Source organism: Arachis hypogaea, chromosome 20 (genome assembly GCF_003086295.3).
Source record: "Arachis hypogaea cultivar Tifrunner chromosome 20, arahy.Tifrunner.gnm2.J5K5, whole genome shotgun sequence".
In the NCBI taxonomy this organism is placed as follows: domain Eukaryota; kingdom Viridiplantae; phylum Streptophyta; class Magnoliopsida; order Fabales; family Fabaceae; genus Arachis; species Arachis hypogaea.
Window position 1 is genome coordinate 118,347,651 of NC_092055.1, and position 18,057 is coordinate 118,365,707.

Consider the following 18,057-nt stretch of genomic DNA (forward strand, 5'->3'; position numbering starts at 1 on the left):
ACATAGAATCATAGAAGAATCCATTCATGTAACTTTTTGTGATTCTAACACAATTTCAAGTGTTATTGAGAAAAATGATGCAGAAATTGAAACTGAATTAAGCTCTAAAAGGATCCATGATCAAGACAAATTAGAACCTACTTTGAAAAAAGTTGTCCCTATTTCTGTAGACCAAAATGTAGGAGACAATTCTATTTTGTCTCCTACTAAAGTAGAGAACTCTGGAACTCTGAACAATGAAAAACCGAATCATGTCCAACCTGAAATCACTTCACCAAGTTCCAGAGAATGAAAGTTCTTGAAGAACTATCCACATCAGTTCATTATCGGAGATCCATCTTATGGAGTTACCACTAGATCCTCAAGTAAGAAAAGAGCCAAATTCAATAATCTTTCTCTTATATCTCAAGTGGAACTCCAAAATGTGAAGGAAGCCCTTAATGATCCTTCTTGGATAAAGGCAATGGAAGAAGAACTAGTCCAATTTGAAAAGAATGAGGTTTAGACTTTGGTACCTTATCCGAATGATAAGAAGGTAACGGGTACGAAATGGATCTTTAGAAACAAATTGGGTTAGGATGGTAGTGTAGTTAGAAACAAAGCTAGATTAGTAACTCAAGGGTATGATTAAGAGGAGGGCATTAACTTTGATAAGTCATTTGCTCCGGTTGTAAGAATGGAAGCAATAAGATTATTGCTTGCATATGCTGCCCATAAAGGGTTTAAAATCTTTTAAATGGATGTTAAGTGTGCCTTGTTGAATGGCTTTATTGATAGAGAGGTATACGTAGCTCAACCCCCTGGTTTTGAATATAAAGACTTTCCAAATCATGTATTTAGACATTCAAAAGCTCTTTATGGTTTGAGACAAATTCCAAGAGCTTGGTATGAGAGACTTAGCTCTTTTTTGTTGAAAAATAGTTTTCAAAAGGGTACTACAGATACTACTATTTTCATTAAAGAATCTAATGATCATTTCATACTTATTCAAGTTTATGTGGATGACATTGTATTTGGATCGGCAAATAAAACCTTGTGTGATAAATTTGAAAAATTAATGACTAGTGAGTTTGATATGAGTATGATAGAAGAACTCACATTCTTTCTAAGACTCCAAATCAAACAAACACCTACTGAAATTTTTGTGCACCAAAGTAAATATGCCAAGGAGTTAGTGAAGAAATTTGGTTTAGAAAATTTCAAACTAATGAGTACACCAATGCATCCTAATTCTAAACTTGAAAATGATGAAAATAGGAAAGATGTTGATGAAACAAGGTATAGAGGTATGATAGGATCACTTATGTATTTAACATCCTCTAGACTGAACATTGTTCATTGTGTGGGTATGTGTTCTAGATTTTAATCTCATACAAAAGAATCACATCTTTTTGCAGTAAAAAGGATCATTAGATATATCAAAGACACAACTGATTTTGGTCTTTGGTATCCTAAAACTGATGAATTTTGTGTAGTTAGGTATTATGATGCAGATTTTGCTAGAGATTGTATAGATAGAAGAAGCACTTCAGGGACTTGTTGCTTTCTTAGACAGTCCTAAATGTGTGGTCAAGCAAGAAGCAAGATACTGTTGCTCTATCCACTACTGAGGCAGAATATATAGCATCTTTCTCCTGTTGTTCTCAATTAATTTGACTTGAAACACAACTTGCAGATTACAAATTGCAAGTCAAAAGTATCCCTTTATTATGTGACAACTTGAGTGCAATTAATATTTGAGTAAATTTTCTTTTGCGGTCCCTAACCATTTGTCCGATGGACTTTCCACCCCCTAAAAAATCTAAAAATCCAAATCGGTCCCTATCTACTTTGATATATGTACGTTCCAGTCCCTATCTATTTTGAGTAAATGCCCTTTCCGGTCCTTAACCAGGGACTAGAACGTACATATATCAAAGTAAATAGGGACTGGTTTGGGGATTTAGATTTTTTAGGGGGTGAAAAGTCCATCGGACAAATGGTTAGGGACTGAAAATGGCATTTACTCTTAATATTTCTAGGAATCCTGTTTTACACTCAAGAACTAAGCACATTAAAGTAAGATTTCATTCCATAAAAGAACATATGCAAAAGAGTACTATTCACATACAATTTGTGAAATCTGAGAATCAGTTGGCTGATTTCTTCACAAAACCTCTATGTGAAGATAGATTTTGTAAATTGAGAACTGTTTTAGGGATGGTTGATGCTGAATTTTTTAACTAAACTTGCTTAATTTGAGTTTTAGTTATTTTTGTCTCTCAGGCCGTCAGGAGACAAACTGGACAGATGATAACTTCTTCTAGGTTCCATGAAGATCTGAAAGTGCGTTGATGATCATAATTTTTTTTTGGTTTCCAACGGTATCCCCCAACCTGACAGGTCAAGGACTAATCCGTCGCGGATTTGAGCTCCATTTAAGGGTTTGCCGCTGGCCAATGGGATGCTGCATGCACAAGGCGGGATTCGAACCCCCGACACTTGCTTAAGCGGACTAGTGAGCTGACCACTTGACCAACCCAAGTTGATTATTGATGATCATAATTAATCTAGAACTGAACCAAATCCATGGTGGTCCATTGTTTTTCCTTAAAACCACCACTGGCCCAAGAGAAAGATACTCTGTTATATGAAGTGGGTCTCATTACTTGTTTTGGATCACCAACATCAAAAGAGTATTGACTTTTAATTCATTAATTTTATTATTTTCTCTCAAGTCAAATCAGTTTCAGTTTCTTTTCAAAATCCTTATTTGATTTGTCATTTCAAAAATTGCATGCATTATTTTAAAATTCAAAATTCTTTGAATCACGTTCCAATTTATTTATTTTTATATTTTTAAAGCATTTAAAGCAGTTATTGATTTGATAACTTCTTATCTCCTCCCATTACTCCACCACTTCCTCATTCTCTTTCTTCTTCGCACTCTTTATTTCTTTCACCATGAGAAAAAGGTTGCCACACGTAGGAGAACGGACACCATAAGACCTCCACAAAATCCACCTTCCAGACCACTAGCCCACATTCACATTCATATCCATTCACACTGATCCTCCTCTCACTCCTCTCAACCTTCCGAATCAATGGCAAGAACCAAAACCACAAATTCAAGGCCATCATCGGCTCCTCAAGAGGCTAGTTCCTCAAAGGCTAAAGTGGCAAAAGGCAAAAGACCCATGACAGAAGAGGAACCTCCATCTTCTCCTCCTCCTCGTTCAACGTCTCGTCTTCCAGGACACCCAGTTCCCTCTTCTCGTCCATCTAAAGGTAACAAAAGACCTTTTCTTCACTCCGTTAAATAACCCATTTACCCATATCTAGTTGTATTCAAATCCTATTTTGGTAAACAACTTCACTCTCATTTTGATTCTCAACGATTTACTTCTTGCATGGATTTTGAGTTTCATAAAGATATTGTGTCAAAAAGACCCCTATACTCTACCTTTGTTGCTAACCTGAATAATTTGGCTGAAAAAGGAATAAATTTCATTGAAAATTTTAAATTTTTGGGGTGAAAAAATTGTTTAAAATTCGAAAGCCCATATACCCAAATTTGATTAGGGAGTTCTGTAATTATGCACTATTCTGAGGTTGTTGTTCACTCATATGTCAAGGATTGCCAAATTTACTTAAACAAAGAGACTATTGGCAGATCCTTTGATTACCATGAAGTAGGAGTGAATGCCTACATCTCTCGTAAGTGGGACAATAATCTTGGAGTTTTTCACTAAGATATTTTGGCAAACATATGTGAGAACATTTTTCTCATGAATGGTGTCACACCCACTCACAGAGCCATAGGTCTGTCCCGTGCACAACTTCACCGCCTTATCACTCATATTTTTCTACCGTAAAGCGGTTCATATCAATGGGTCACCCTCTGTGATTCTTTGGTTCTCTTTGCCATAATCAACAAAATAAGAATTTTCTTTGCTTACTTAATGATGCTCCATGTGTTTGACTGCATAAAAAGTGATAAAATATCTCTCTTTCATATGGAATATTTTTTACTTGCATCTTTGAGTATTTTGGTATTGATTTGAGCGATGAGATCATGGAAGACAAATTTTGATACCTCAAAGGTGGTGGTGCAGTAAAACAGACCCAAAAAAAAAGCATAAAGGCTACTAAGGACATGGTTCTTGGAGAAGATCAGCAAGAAAGTCTCCTCCTCTATCCACAACCGAAACATCCTCATCTCATAAGTATCTTGTGAATGGTATTATCAAGTATGTTTTACAAGAATTTGTCAACCTTACAAAACAGATGATTAATTCGAGCAAACAAGCTAGGCAATTGGCTCTTCAAAATGAGAATTTCTTTTGGAAATCTCAGAGCCGAGTTGAGGTATTGCTTAAATATATAGACGCCTTATATGATGACCAAGAAATGACCAATCAAGATGAGGATCTGGCTGGAATCGAGGATGGGGATTCTGATGCTTAGTCTCTGCTCACTATTAATGTTGTTGGAAAATTGTCTCTGAAAAACTATGTTATTTCTTTTAGACTTTTATTTTATTTAGTTGACTGTAATAGACTTAGAAACTTAACTCTGCTATTAACAGACTTTCTCATTTTGCTCTTTTGGTTTGATTGTTAGACTGATTTTTCTGCATATTTTCCTTCTTAATGACAAAAGGGGGAGAAAGAAAATAAATTGAAAACACTGCTGTTGTTATTTTGAACATGTGATGAAGATGTTTGAAGTTTGGTTTTGATCTATAATGATAATGTTTGAAGCTGCTATTTTTGATGACATTTATGATTTGATTTGTTTTAAAATTTACAGCTTGATCTAGTTGAATGGATGATTTTTTATTAATATTTGGATTAGCTCTGATTTATGCTTGATTCAAGGTTGACCTATGATATTTTTAATTGACAATAAGCCTTGTGAACTCATGACATTTGATCAAATAGGTTCCTTAAGATATATAACTATTTTATTGGATGTTTGGCATTATTTTCTGTAAAAAGCTTGTTGGTATCAAATTATGAAAAATTAACATTCAGGAGAAGTTTGGAGATCAAAAGAAAGGGGGAGCTTTATGACAAAGGAAACATCAAAGGAAAGTTTCTAAAATTTTTTATCATTTTATTTCAATTAATTTAATAATGTTTGTCATAAAGGGGGGAGATTGTTAAATTTAGAGAACTAAACTATGATAAAAATGATGATTAAAGATTATTGGATTAATATCAAATTGTTTGTATAATTAATTTTGTTTAGTGTGCAGAAAATAAATTGAATTGAAACTGGCCCAAAAGGCAATGAAGCAAGCCAAATGGCATCCGGTCCACAAACTCAAATTATGGCCCATGATTCATTTGCTCTCACAAATATTTTTCATCAGAAAAGAAATCATAAGAAAAGAAAGAAAGTGAGCCCATATCCATAGCCAAGCCCAAACAGGTGGTCACTATAAAAATTCACACACTCCACTTAGTTGCTAACTAGGTAATTCAAATTTTATTTCATTCGAACACACCGCTCCACACCGCTGAAATAAATCCTCTCTTCTTTCTCCTCTTTTTTCTTTCACATTACATCACTCTTTGAAACAAGAAGAAAGAAAAGAAAAATTCTGAAGTTAGGGCAAAGGGAAGAACAAAAAGTAAGTTTTCATTTTCAAGCAAAGAAGAGAAGATAAAAAGGGCTAGAGCAAAAAGGAAAGATCACATAAAAAAAATCACAAAAGGAGATTTTTTCATTTGTGTTTCATTAGAGATTGTTGAAGAAATCCTCTGTGTCACAAATACTGTTTTGGAAAATATGAAAGGGAAGTCAATGGTGCTCTGTTGCCTATCAACGATCAAAAATCAAACTTGGAGGCAAAGCAAGAACGCACGGCTCAAATTTAAGAAGCAAGATGAAAAAGGTTGAAAGAGAAGATTGAAGGTATGGTTGCATGTCACTGCTTCTGTCATCTCTCTCCTCTGAACATTGCTACTGCATCTGTTTATTGGGAGAAGAAAAACCAACATGTGCTAAAGAAAGGTTTCAATCCCTGGAAGCTTCACTCCTCTATAATAGGGGTAAACGGCCAAGTATTGGAGCAAGGAGTGAGAGTACAACGTTTGAGTTCCCATAACTCACTGAGCTGTTTATTCTTCTCCTTTATGATTTTCATTGAGTATTTCAATTTCTCAGTTTAGTCTTTCTGTGTTTTATTGGTAAAAGCCAATGAGTGAAAAGGGTAGAGAGTTAAACTTGGAGAAAAAGTCACGGTTATCTCAGAAAATTTTTGTTAGTTTTTCTGTTTAGTTGTCATGATCTTGAGGAAATTCTATGACAAGTTGGTTTAACACTTTGCTGTTGAAAAGGTAGGTGAGTTCCTAGTCAAGTTCGGTTTGAGTTAGAAACTGGACTTGTCCCAGATAGGATTGGGTAGAATCTTAAGGAGAATTGGTGATTGTAATTTGTTGAAAGATAGTGAAATTCCATCATTGTTGTTATGGAGATTGGATATAGACTACATTACACTGAGTAGTTGAATCAGGATACATCTGTATGTCATTCTCTTTTTCTCTTTTCTGTTTCTGGTTCTACATTATAAGAGACAATACTAAATTATCTCCTGTTTATTCTATTTTTCCACATTTTTCTGTATCATACATTACTAGTATCTTAGTTTTAGCTCTTAACTCGTCCAGAGATAAAAATAAAGTATCTCTAATCTCTTACTCAAGATAACTCAATAGAATCTAAGTTTAAGAGTAAATTAAAAGAAACCAAAATTCAACTCCTTATTTTTTTAATCACTTATTACTATCAGAATTTTATTTTATTAACTATATGTTGGTAGAAAGATTGTTGCTATTGTTTTTCAAAAAAAAAAAAAAAAAAAAAGCTGACGGTGCATTAAAAAAAAATTGACAAATTATTTTACTATAAAAGATTAAGAGCCAACACTATAAGTTTTTTTTTTTTGGTAATTGAGCCAACACTTTTAGTTAAAAATAAAAAATGGACTAATTGGGCATGGTATTTTGTTTAGGTTGGGCTTATAGTTAGCTGGAGAAGGCGAAGTGAAAAAGAGAGAGGCTGGAATGGAGCCACATATGGTTAGAGACGTGGCAGAAATTAGAGTAGCCATGTGTTCCTGTTGCTTCTTGCTCTAATGCTTCTTCTTCTGCTTCTGCCTTGGTTTACTCTGATTTCAAAACCCAAGCAACGAATCCAGCAAGAGCAGCCACATTCGAGGTTCAAATGAGGACATTAGTCTCTCGATTGATCCATTCCAACCCCTCCTTCTCCAGGCTCAAGTCTCTTTCTCTCTCCCTTTTCCCCTTTTTGGTTCCACGCCGATGGAATTCGCTAATTTATTATTTTTATGCTCACTTGTGTGCTTGTTTTTTCCTTCAAGTGTAACTGCCTCGTCAAAGATCGCCCGAAGTTTCACCACTGATTCCAATCAGGTTGATGAACCCTTCAAGGTCGAAGAAGCTGAAACGGTAAACATACCTCCGCCCCCAACAGACAAGGTATTCATTCTATTCTACTACCGGGATTTATTTTCACTCTATTTTACTTAATTTCGTGTGTGTAAGTGTAACCTAATATGTGCTCAATGCAATTCAAGTTGCTTGTGTTGGGAGGCAATGGATTTGTTGGCTCACATATTTGTAGAGAAGCCTTAGATCGCGGTTTATCCGTTGCCAGTCTTAGCAGGTTCCAAATCCCACTTTCATTCCCATTAGAATTGTTTGTTTGGTGCAATTTCATGCCACTCACTTTGTGTTTTACTTGTTGCAGGTCTGGCAGGTCATCCTTGCATGATTCATGGGCTACCAATGTCATCTGGTATAAAGGTCTGCTTTTCACTTTCTTTATTTTCCTTTTGGACTCTGCATTTTTCACGGTGCTATTATGGATATCTCAATTGTTTTTGTGTAAACAGGGAACCTCCTGTCGGGTGATTCGTTGAAAGAAGCTCTCAATGGGGTCACTGCTGTCGTAAGTTTTCACTTATCTTGTTAAAATGCCTAGTAAATACAGATAATCATAAGTAAGAGGAAGCTCAAAGCCAACTCTGTAATTACTTTTATGTTGCTTTTTTGTTTTCTTCAATCTGTTTGGTGCCAATCACCTCTGTTTTGATCAATTTTTTATAGCAGTGTGGCTCAGATATCCAATACCAACCACTCTAGTTTCTAAACAGAGAAATATGTGCAGTTCTTTTTTTATATTCAAGTGTTTATTTGAGTCCTGGAGAAACAGTCGGGTTGTCACCGTGTGATGTCAAGATCACGGTTTCAAGTCCTGGAATTAGTCTCACTGATGTAATTATCAGTTAGGATACCTATATTACACCCTTTGGATGCAGTCCTTTCTTGGACCTTACCGCATTAATGCGGGATGCTTGTGCACCGGGCTGTCCTTTCTTCTTGTAAAAGGATTTTCTATTGTAGGGTGTAGCAAACTAGTAGACACAACTGAACAGTTTTAGAGGATGTTTAACTAAGTACGAATACAATCGTGAATCACAATAATGGGGTGTGAGTAGTGGGTCCTGACTTTGGATAGCAAAGGGAAGGGGGAAGCGGGTATAAGTAGTACTCTTAAAAAGAAGATGAAGATGCTCATAGTTTGAAATGGAAAGGAGAAGTCAATGTTGTGATCATGCTTTATCTTTTTCTTCTTTGGTTTTCCTCATGATTCATATGTTCATTGTGCTAATTATGTTTCTTTCCTAAGATCTCATGTGTTGGCGGTTTTGGCTCCAACTCATACATGTACAAAATTAACGGAACTGCTAACATCAATGCAATTAGAGCAGCTGCAGATCAAGGTAATTGAAGATTCAAAACATTTGTCATTTTTGATATACTTTTAAGTTCTTGCCAACCTTATTTTCTACTTCTATTGCTTTGAGTTGCTGGGTCAATTCCCATGCAATGCAAATATCTTTCTCTTGAGCTTAGAATAAGAATGAAAATGCTACATTCCACTTAAAGAAACATAAATTGAAATAAAAATGATGTACTATTCACAATTGAACTATTGAACTCCAACTGAATATATATACATAACAGTTATTTAATCTTCAACAGATATTACAGGGGTTCATTTTCATCCACTTTCCTATCAGTTACATATAATTCATGCAAAAACTGCTTTCATTATTTGTGGTTGTCTAACTATGCAGTAGTTTTATTTTCCATTTTTAGAGTCCATGTTACTTATTGTTCTTGGATGATTTACACATGGTTTTGCAGGTGTTAAAAGATTCGTCTATATCTCTGCTGCTGACTTTGGCGTAGTTAATTTCTTATTGCGGGGTTATTATGAAGGAAAGGTAATATGTCCAACTCTTCATCATCAAGTATATTTTGAGGAACATATCATCCATTGAAGAAATTTGGCAGAAACTTTTTTTTTCTTGTGGTAAAACTCCGCTGAATAAAATAAAACATATCATATGCTTCTCTTTAGACAAGAGTAAACAAAATTATTTAAATGGTCATTTCCATTTTTTATTTCATGATCCTTAAAATAATATATTGTCTTTTGATGTAGAGAGCTGCTGAAACAGAGCTTCTGACCAGATTTCCTTACGGAGGTAAATTTTCTGTCTTGGCATTACTGAGTGACATTTCATTCTCATCCATCTTTATGGTCTGACTTTTCCAAAGATGTTTCCTTAGTTAAAAAAAAAAAAAAAATCTCCCTTATGCCTGAGAGATCTAGAGGAAGTTTGGCAATAGTTCTCAGTGTGGGGCCTAATGGAACTTCTATGTGCATTTTCCAGGAGTGATTCTGAGACCTGGGTTTATATACGGGACTCGAACTGTTGGGAGCTTGAAGATACCCCTTGGTGCAATTGGGTCTCCAATGGAGATGGTAATTTCATGTTTTTCCCTAGTATTTATGACATTGAGATACCTCCTCCGATCATAAAGTGTGAATAACTTTTGTTCTTTAATCAATTGACATTAGATGTAAGCATCATGGTATTGAAGTTTGAGTCATTGTTTACTAAATTACTAGTATGATTAAAGTTCAGATTTTTCTTGAGCATCAGTATGATTGCATTTATGCCACATTATACATTACTGTCCTCTGGTTCTGAGTGTAATGCAATTCACTTCGAGTATGCAGGTTCTCCAACATGCAAAGCCATTGAGCCAGATCCCACTTGTTGGACCTCTAATGACACCTCCGGTCAATGTTACGTCAGTTGCAAAAGTTGCGGTTAGAGCTGCAACGGACCCTGTTTTCCCTCCCGGTATCATTGATGTTTATGGAATTCAACGGTATAGTCAGCACAAATCAAAGTAGAAATTTTCTTCCCCATTTTTTTTACTTCACTCGGAGCGGTTTGCTTCTACCAGATGCCATCTCTTTCACGGAATAATGTCTGAAAGGCGTGTGTATGTAACCATAGATGTTTCTTTCCGATTTCTTTAGTTTCAGCATTCATAATCTTCTTTTTCAACAAACTCTGTTGCCTGAAGTGGGTTTGAATATACTTTATATCTTGTCAGAGAGAGAGAGAGAGAGAGAGATTTTGATGAACGTAAACGTGTTGTACGCTTTCAAAATTTTCAAGGTAAATAAAACAATCACTTGCTTCACACTTCATGCATAGCCTTCACATTAACTTGTTTTGTTTGATACTTGAATTCAAATTCAAGTACTTGTTCTACTCTCCCCAGAAGTTTCTAGTTTTCTGTTTTCGTTGGTCAATATTCTTTTGGTATTTGATATGAAGTTTCCTGTTTTATAAATTTTGACCGGACGAGCATGGATGATCAACGGAACAAAAACAGAAAGAAAAAAGAAAAAAATGAAATAGCGAGCATAACATTCTTAAACTCTGAAAGAAAATTCAGATTGCGGAAAAATTTAAGCAAAATCGTAGTACATCAACAATGGTATTAAAATGTGAAAAATTCAAGAATACCAAAAAAGAAAAGTGAAAACTACGGGACAAACTGCACAAAATATATCACTATATTTAAAATAATTACATTTTATTATTCTCACATTCTCGCAGCTACGAGTAAAATATATTATGTTCTAGTAAAAGTTCTTAGAGATGTGATCCAAAAATATTGTGTGTATAAACTTGCATCCTATCTTCTTTGAGAATTACTAACACATCATGCAGCTTAATTGTAGTTGCGCTCTCTCAATTTGATCGAATGAAATGAAGGAATCCTTTCTCCTACTTTACTCTCAATATGAGCAAAATGCTGAACTATTACGAAAAAGATTACCGTAAATTTTCCTTAACATGGTCGGTATTTTAATATGTTGCACATGTTACACAATAATTGTACTGTTAAAATAGTGTACTTTCCTTCTTTCTCATCACTTTTTACTGTGCATAAATCAATTAAGGTGGGCTATTTTTTGTTTTTGGTTGGTTTGCATGAGAGGACCCCACAAATTGGTCAGGTAATCTTGTTTAGTCAATTCACAAAAGGAAAGCTAGCGAAATTCATCAAAGCCACTCTTTTTTAGTTTTTTATGATCTTTTCTAAAATTCATGATATTATATTTTGTTTTTTTCGATTTTAACTGATCTCTTATCTTCAATACTGTTTTCAATTTGCCTATGATTTGAAGTAGACAAACTGTAGTTAGTTGAAGCTGGCATTAGTTTCAGTTCATCATTCTTGATTCTGTTTCAATTTTAAACTCATATTGCAAGAGAACCAGAATCATTCACTGATAATCCAACAATAATATCATTTTTTCTTTTAATTCTTCTCCACCATCATAGGAGTGTAATGGAAATGCTTTAAAAAGTTTCAAAGAAGTACGTCCAAGAAGAAGATAAGGATCAAATCTCGGTGGAACTAATGAAAGACCACAACTACATGGATGCAATGCCTTCGACGTAATTGACCAAATTCACAAGAACGTTAAACTCACGGTGGCTGGAGGATTAAAATTGGAAAATGAGAAAAAAGAGAACGAATCGAAATTCCCAAGAAACGAATGTGTAAGGATAAAATTTATAAGAAAAAATACAGGTAGACAATAAGTTTAGTAAACAATGCAGTAATGCATACAGTAACCTTCCTTCTCCACTTATGATTTCTGTAGGAGTGTAACGTGTTTTTACTTTATTAGAGTAATTTTTGAAGTTTATTGTTCACATTATTTACGAAAGTTATTGTCTACTTAACAAAATCGAATTTATAAATATTTTTATAAATATTATTTCAGGAAGGAAAGGTTACCGGTATCCCTCTATACCAAATCATTGGTCAAAGTTCACTCACTGTTTCTGATAGCAAAGGCATGTGAGTGTGACCTCGCGAATAAAATTCGTGTGAGGGTTGATGATTATAATCTCTTTTTGTTTTTGTTTTTGTTTTTTTTTTTCACTTTTTTACTTTATGAATTGTTAATTTCACTGTACTGTGACAATCCACAAAGTAAAAATTTCATCCATTATTTTTTAAATAATCCCAGTCCAGTCATGACTCATGAAGTTAAACTTGGTGAATTGAATTTGACTTGATTGAAGACCTAGTATAGTATTACCTCCAATGATGACTATTATTGAATGAATATCCCCACAAGGATATTGGTCATACTATAGAAATTTGAAAGTTCATTTGACTTTCACATACCCCAATTTCCTAGCAGATCCTAGGAAAGCAAGGCACAAGAATGATTCCAACCGCATACCATGCTCCATCCGCACGTGTGCCTACGTGTCAGGGTCACTTGTCAGTAGCGAAGCTGATATGAAAATTCATACGAACGTTGCATGATAACTTCAAAGTGGAAAAACACACGACTTATGAAACACGCGCACATACTATTACTAACAAACTGAATATATATATATAGTCAAAACAAGAACGTATAGACTCAGCAATGATCACATCATCATGTTTTGTGGGGTCAAAATAAAAGTAAACGGCGGCACGCCATTTCTTCAAATAGGATCCATTCTTCATCATAGGCTTCTATTTCCATCCGTATTGTTTCCTTCTTCTTTAGATCATTAACGAAACAATGAATGAGACATTGAATGTGGCAGCACAAATGGGAGACATAGACTTGCTCTACAAGCTTCTTCAGGTGGATCCATATCTCTTGGACCGCATTGCTTCCGTACCATTCATCAATACACCTCTGCATTTTGCAGCCTCCGCGGGTCAAACCAGTTTTGCCACTGAGATCATGAGACTGAAGCCTATCTTTGCATGGAAGCTGAACCTGTATGGGTTTAGCCCCGTGCACCTTGCATTACAGAACGGAAACTACAGAACGGTGTGCAGATTTATAGACATCAACAAAGACCTTGTCCGGGTCAAGGGAAGAGAGGGACTCACACCTTTGCATTTAGCGACTAAGATTGGGCAAACCGATCTTGTAGCGAGATTCTTGTCGGCTTGCTCAGGTTCCATTGAAGATGTGAATGTGGGGAGTGAGACTGCTTTGCATATGGCGGTTAAATATAAGCAGCTTGAGGCTCTTGAGGTTCTGGTCGGCTGGGTTCGTAGGAGTTGCCACAAGTGTGCTCACGCAACAGAGAAACGGGTACTTAATTGGGCGGACGATAAAGGCAACACCGTTCTCCACCTTGCACTTCTCAAAGCCTTACCACCACAGGTAGGTAGAATTTTTCCACAACAATTTTTCATCACCTAAAAAAAGTTTGGTTGTTCATAGAACATTTCACATGTTTGATTAAAATATTAGCTAAAAATTCTTTTTTTTTTTATAAAATTAATAATTAATTAATAATGTTTAAAAATATGAGTTAAAAATATTAATTATATTACATATATACTAAAATCAACTATCAAAATCAGTTACTAGTATAAAATATATGTTAGAAATATAAAATATATATTAAAAATAAGCTACACAACCCATGTATTTATATGTAAATATATAATGAATGATTTTGATAACTAATTTTAATATTCAGATAATATTTTTGTAAAAATATATTATTAGATTACTATACTAATGAATTGGGATGGAGACTAAAATTGTTAACGAAAAATAATAAATTCTAAATAAATATATGTATTATTTAATTAATTTATAATATATATTTTATATTAATATTTAATTTTAGTATATATTTAATATTAGAAAAAATTTAAGGACTAACAATTTTATTAAATTCTGGTAAGCATGTAACTATGAGAAGAAAAGTAAGTAATTCTATACCATTGGATAAAATCTCACACCATTAAAAACATGATTGATAACTACTATGGTTACAAATCACAAAAATTGTTGGTCTCTTAACCTTCTCATCTTAAAATATTATTTAATAATTTTTAACTATTAATTTAATATAAATATGACTGCACGAGAATGCTAACTTTAATAATATTTTTTTCAGACGGTTAGATTGTTGATAGACAGCAACATTGACTTAAACATCAAGAATTTAGAGGGCTCAACAGCTTTAGACATTGTGGAGAACAATCAAAGGCAACAAGTTAACACTGCAGATATCACTCAGATCAGGGACATGTTAGTTAGAGGGGGAGCTTTACGCGCCACCTCACTCGCCATCACACCCCTGGAAGAAGACCTAAGATCAAGAATCACTTTCCACGAGAGAGTAGCAATCTACATCACGCGCCTCAGAAGGCGAATCTCAAACGACACGCGCAACGCCCTCTTAGTAGTGGCGATACTCTTCGCAACAAGCACCTACGAAGCCGCAATTAACCCCCCCGGCGGAGTGTACCAGGCGGAGGCCAAATCTCCACCATCTCCACCACCACCTTCGAGCAAGTTCAGCATCCCTTTCAGGCTTAACCATCATCATCATAATAACAATGTTGGTGCTGGGAAAGCGGTGATGAGGGTTCAAGATTTCATTTGGTTCTGGTCATTTAACACGTGCGCTTTTTATCTATCGATTTTGATGATATGTTTGTTAATGCCGAGAGGGCGTGTTAGTGTTATAGTGGCTTCTCCGCTGTTTCTATTCTGTGGTTGCTATATGTTCTCCATGCTCGTTATTTCGCCAAGCTGTAAATTGGGCATAGCAGCTGTGGCTCTACCATGCATTCTTTTGGTTTTGAACTTTTGGGGAGGTTCGGTATACATTCGATTATCCAAAAAGCTCAAAAGATATCGTTCTAAACAGGAAGATGGATCTAGATTCTCAGGAGGAAACAAATGGTGATCACATCTTTTTTTTTGGTGACTAAATGGTGATCACATCTATTAACAAAGAAAAAAAAACGTATATATGTATTTTATTTTTTCTTTAATTAACCTCTTTTTTTAAACCATTTTTGTGATTGTAACATAACAGAGATATCCGTTATAAATTGACTCAGTTTATTGTGGTTTTGCTAATTAACATTTTTAATTACTAACCATACATAAAAAATAAATAAAATCTATTTTTTTCATTATTAAAATTAACCAATATATATTTATGTATATCAACTGTATTACGTATATATTAAAATCCACCATTAAATTTAATTATTAGTATATAATATATATTGAAAATAAGTTAAAAGATACATATATAATGATTGATTTTAATGTAAATATAATATTTTTATAAATAAATATATTTATAATTTAAATTTTTTATATTTTATTTTATTTTAATAATTAATTTAGATAATTAATTTTAATATATAAATAAATAGTTGAAAACTAAATTCTTAATTTTATAATATATCACTAAAAACTAAAAAAGAAAGATTCAAAGACAGTGATAGCGTAGTAGCATGCATATTATATATTCTGCTAAGAGTTAAAATTGAATTACGTGGAATATTAGAGGATAGAGGATATGTAGTGTAAGAGTTCGGATTTTCGAAAATTAAATATAATTAAAAAATTATTTATTATAGATAGATTTATAGATAATTTGATTTTTATTATAGACGAATTTTTGGTTAACAACAGATTTTATTTTTTTGTAAAAGTTTTGTCGAAAATTACTTACCGACATATTTTTTTTATCAGTAATTTATCCATAGATTTATTTTTGTTATCGATAAAATTTTTTTCAGTAATGGTCCCCTTTCGCTAAAAAATTGTCAAATTTTTCGATAGATTTTCTGTCGGTAAGTTACCGACGGATTTGTTCCCATTACCAACGGATTTTTTTTTTGGTAATTGTCACTACTATTTCGCTTAATCGTCCGATTTTTCGACAGATTTTTCGTTGGTAACTAGCGTCAGATTTTTTGACAGATTTTTTGTCGATAATTGGAGCTTTGGAAAACATTTCCAAACTCTGAATACAGATGGAAAATTCGTCTATAAGCTAAAACATAATTTTTTTTAGATTTTTTCATTGCAAAATAGACCTGTTTTCATGTAAAATAAATATAAATTTAATAAAGACAAATTTTCATCTAACTTATATTCGAACATTTATAATATTTTAAAAAATAAACATGTTCATCGTATTATCAAACTAAAAGAGAATTACCATAAACAAGCAAGTTAATTCAAGGTTTAATTACTCTGTTGGTCCCTATAGTTTCACCAAATTTTTAATTAGGTTCCTATACTTTTTTTCCTTTCAATTGGAAGTTAACTGAGTATTTCTTTGCAAATTGAAGGTATTTATAATTAAAAATTTAATTAAATTTTTGACCGCATGTGTTTTGGTAAAAATATTATATTAATTTTAATATTTTTAACATTAAAAGGTCGTAATTACAAAATTAAAAGTAGTGTAGGGACCCAATTGAAAAGAAAAAAGTATAGGGACCTAATTAAAAATTTGGTGAAACTATATGGACCAATAGAGTAATTAAACCTTAATTCAAAACATAAATAAAGTGTATTGATACATCAACTATAATCGTCATTGTATAATCATACTAAAACTATCAACTATAGTCCTCAGTGTCATATTCATCCTCATTATCATCATAGTCCTCATTCGAAGAGATTAACGGTAGCGGCGACTAGGAGTGGCAACACTATCCGAACCCGCGGGTACCCACCCCGCCCCTACCCGTTCGGGGCGGGTTTTAACGGGGAGGGTTCTTAGGCGGGGCAGGGCGGGGTCGGGTTTAGGCTAAACCCGCCCCTACCCGCCCCAGTATATATAATATATGTAATATATATAAAATAATTAATAAAATGATTAATAATATTATATCATATTTTAATTTATGTTATGTATGTAAATGATGGTTATATAATTTTTAAAATTTAATTTTATTTGTTGGATTTAATAATTATATGGGCGGGTAGGGGCGAGGCAAGTACCCGCAAGAACGGGTTAGGATTTAACATTTTACTACCCGCGGGTAGAAACGGAACGGGTTCGATGCGTGTTTTTGTACGGCGGGACGGGGTCAGGTAGAGCAAAAATCCGCCCCGTTGCCACCCCTAGCGGCGACAGTGGTTGTAAAACAACACTAAAACTATAAGTCTAACATACAAAGAACAAAATCTTTTTATCAGTATTATTGCCTAATGTTATTTCTGTGAAGATATTTATTCAATCATAAATAATGATATTTAGAAGCATTTACATAATTATTAGTAAAAATTTGTACCGATATGACTTGTACCCAATTTCTGTATCAAATGTCCATACTACAAAGATAAAAAATATAATTAAATCAGTAATATAACATGAATCAGAATAGATCAATTGAATGTAAAAAATACAGAGTTAAACCTGAAATATCTTGTCAATTTTTTAATATGTTTTTCTTTCAATTAGAAGTACTTTTTTCTCCAAAAAAAACCTACCCAAGTTATCATCAACTATAAGAGAATTGAGGCAGCAGAAAAATTTTATTGATTGATTATCAATTTAAAACAAATGTCCATTCATAATGCAGAACACTTAATGAGAATATGGTGCTAACAGGACATACTAACCAAACAATGACCCTTGCATGCTGGAATCTTCAGCGGCAGACTGCTTGGCAACAAGTAAATGTGTCGAAATTCAGCACCTGATAATAGAAATGAATAGCAATAAACAAAAACAGAGTTATATGAAGAAACCAACAAACAACCAATTAACTAGCCAATGTTGATCAACAATCTCTAAGACTCACACCTGCACATCATCTAAGAATCCATTTCCAGATTCGCCATCAACCACTATCATCT

At 33.9% G+C, this 18,057-nt stretch overlaps 2 protein-coding genes across 2 annotated transcripts; both read left to right on the forward strand.

Moving 5' to 3' along the window:
* The first annotated feature begins 6,923 nt into the window (after positions 1 to 6,923).
* LOC112783516 (uncharacterized protein At1g32220, chloroplastic) lies at positions 6,924 to 10,582 on the forward strand. Its single transcript, XM_025826492.2, has 10 exons — positions 6,924 to 7,268; positions 7,370 to 7,487; positions 7,586 to 7,674; positions 7,759 to 7,814; positions 7,904 to 7,959; positions 8,701 to 8,794; positions 9,222 to 9,301; positions 9,523 to 9,565; positions 9,755 to 9,846; positions 10,105 to 10,582. The coding sequence occupies exons 1-10, from the start codon at positions 7,213 to 7,215 to the stop codon at positions 10,282 to 10,284; spliced, it is 864 nt and encodes a 287-aa protein (XP_025682277.1). The 5' UTR covers positions 6,924 to 7,212; the 3' UTR covers positions 10,285 to 10,582.
* A 2,275-nt stretch (positions 10,583 to 12,857) lies between these two features.
* On the forward strand, positions 12,858 to 15,303 carry LOC112782286 (ankyrin repeat-containing protein BDA1-like). Its single transcript, XM_025824632.3, has 2 exons — positions 12,858 to 13,584; positions 14,333 to 15,303. The coding sequence occupies exons 1-2, from the start codon at positions 12,985 to 12,987 to the stop codon at positions 15,128 to 15,130; spliced, it is 1,398 nt and encodes a 465-aa protein (XP_025680417.1). The 5' UTR covers positions 12,858 to 12,984; the 3' UTR covers positions 15,131 to 15,303.
* Positions 15,304 to 18,057: the final 2,754 nt, after the last annotated feature.

Excerpts from the sequence above, each read along its gene's own strand:
- LOC112783516 (XM_025826492.2), top strand. The coding sequence starts at position 7,213 with ATGAGGACATTAGTCTCTCGATTGATCCATTCCAACCCCTCCTTCTCC. Across the intron at positions 7,960-8,700 it reads TCAATGGGGTCACTGCTGTC|ATCTCATGTGTTGGCGGTTT; the intron begins GTAAGTTTTCAC and ends TTCTTTCCTAAG. Across the intron at positions 9,847-10,104 it reads TTGGGTCTCCAATGGAGATG|GTTCTCCAACATGCAAAGCC; the intron begins GTAATTTCATGT and ends TCGAGTATGCAG.
- LOC112782286 (XM_025824632.3), top strand. The coding sequence starts at position 12,985 with ATGAATGAGACATTGAATGTGGCAGCACAAATGGGAGACATAGACTTG. Across the intron at positions 13,585-14,332 it reads TCAAAGCCTTACCACCACAG|ACGGTTAGATTGTTGATAGA; the intron begins GTAGGTAGAATT and ends TATTTTTTTCAG.